At 27.3% G+C, this 1,855-nt stretch overlaps 1 protein-coding gene across 1 annotated transcript; it reads right to left on the bottom strand.

The window, feature by feature from the left end:
• Positions 1 to 282: 282 nt before the first annotated feature.
• Positions 283 to 1,079, bottom strand: LOC107884011 (kelch-like protein 2). The gene is made up of 2 exons (XM_016805265.2): positions 742 to 1,079; positions 283 to 660 (listed from the first exon to the last, which is right to left on the bottom strand). Exons 1-2 carry the CDS (start codon positions 926 to 928, stop codon positions 473 to 475), a joined length of 375 nt encoding a protein of 124 aa, XP_016660754.1. The 5' UTR covers positions 929 to 1,079; the 3' UTR covers positions 283 to 472.
• Between the last annotated feature and the right edge of the window lie 776 nt (positions 1,080 to 1,855).

Genomic DNA, 1,855 nt, shown 5'->3' with positions numbered 1-1,855 from the left:
TTGCAGGTAAAGCGTATTACTACCTATAAAAAAATATCCAAAATAGCTATAATCTTATTTCTATGAAAGTAATTTATTTTATTATTGGTTATACTGATAGTTGGAATAATTATTGCCAAAGATATGCCATTGTGTGTATAAATTATAATAGACTTTTAAATTAAAACAAGCTAACAAAAATTGTTATTCTCCATTTAAATAACTCTCTAATTTGATTCAAATTCGAAGTAAAAATATCTCTGAAGAAAATTGGGCTTAGATATATATTTTATAGTTTTTCCGGTTACATTATTAACTACTTATGAGAGACCTTAATTTAAATGTCCAAACCTTAGATATAGAAATTAAACATAAAATTTGTAAAATTAAAAAAATGCATGTATTATATTATATGCTATACATAATGTAAGATGCTATAATGCAAAATATTAAAATATTTGTATATTGTACCAAAAAAAAAAAATCATGAATGCTAACAAGTTTTAAAATGTTTTGGCCTATTAATGACTACTACTCCAGGTAAACAGCGATCCATATTCATTTTTGCAGTGACCATGGCCCAGGTATTGGTATTTGGGTTGTAACATTCTGCAGAATTCAAACCAGAAGTTTTATTCATTCCACCAACGACATACAATAAACCATTTAATGCGACTACTTCTATAATAAAAAATGTAATTAAATTCAAAATATATAGAAATAGTTTCATGAAATAGTTTAATTTATTCTACAAAAAGTTACCTGCATATTTTCGAGGTAAAAGTATGTCTGCAATAGTTGTCCAAACTCCTATACTTGGTCTGTATTTTTCAACACTACTCAAAAGGTCTGATTCATTACGACCGCTTACAACATACAGTTCACCATTTAAAACTCCTACACCGGCACAACTGCGGCGTTCACGCATGTTTGCGACTGGTGTCCACATATCAGTACTGGGATTATAACACTCAACAGTGTTTAAAGCCTGTAATGATTGATCAAAACCTCCTACCTACAAATTTAATTAATACAGATTATTGTGGAATAAAATACCTCATGCTATAAAGAAATCCCGGAATAAAAAATTATTGCATTTTTATTGTTAATTACAAAAATGTATCTATTATTAATTATTAATTTCAATATTACACAGGTATGGAAATGTTAAGAAATTAACAATATTATATATTTAACAAATATAATACAAAATTAAAATCATAAAAAAAATTTAGCTTACCGCAAATATTTATTTATTTATTATTTATTAATTAATTACGCCCAAGATGAGCAAAAGTTACAGTAAATAACATGTACAATAAATTAAATTACATAGTTGATAAAGAATATAGTAAACCTGGTGGATGATGAAAAAAATCAAAATTTGTAAATTTATTACAGAACATAAACATATGATTTAAAGGGCTATAGTAACTGTAATTCTGGCGGTGGCAGTCGATATGAAATAAAGAGTGATTTCGATAGTTGAATGTAGGTACTTTATGAATGCTGGTATGACTATTTGATGGGATATAACAGGTTCCAATTATAAGCATTAAAACCTTATCGATAGTAACAGCAACGAACAATTGATCAATAGTGGTATTAGGTATATCTATAATTTTAGACGAAAATTTATTAATAACGCATATCGCAACACCGCCGCCCTCATTATAGTTACTGATTGCATAGTTCCTATCTGATCTTTAAAGAGATTAGTTATCAAAGCCCAATTCACAATCATTAATATTATTATTTAGCCAGGTTTCGGTTAAAATAAAATAATCGAAATACATAGTATGAATATTGCGTCTAAGTAAACATAATTTAGAACGAAGACCTCTAATATTTTGATAATAGCCTATAAAAGATTTAC

The sequence above is a fragment of the Acyrthosiphon pisum genome, chromosome X, assembly GCF_005508785.2.
Source record: "Acyrthosiphon pisum isolate AL4f chromosome X, pea_aphid_22Mar2018_4r6ur, whole genome shotgun sequence".
Classification (NCBI taxonomy): domain Eukaryota; kingdom Metazoa; phylum Arthropoda; class Insecta; order Hemiptera; family Aphididae; genus Acyrthosiphon; species Acyrthosiphon pisum.
Note: the sequence above shows the minus strand (reverse complement) of the source record. Positions and strands in the feature narration are given on the sequence as shown.

Coding starts and splice junctions, on each gene's coding strand:
- LOC107884011 (XM_016805265.2), bottom strand. CDS start 928: ATGTGGACACCAGTCGCAAACATGCGTGAACGCCGCAGTTGTGCCGGT. Junction 661..741: donor TTTACCTCGAAAATATGCAG/GTAACTTTTTGT, acceptor TTTTTATTATAG/AAGTAGTCGCATTAAATGGT.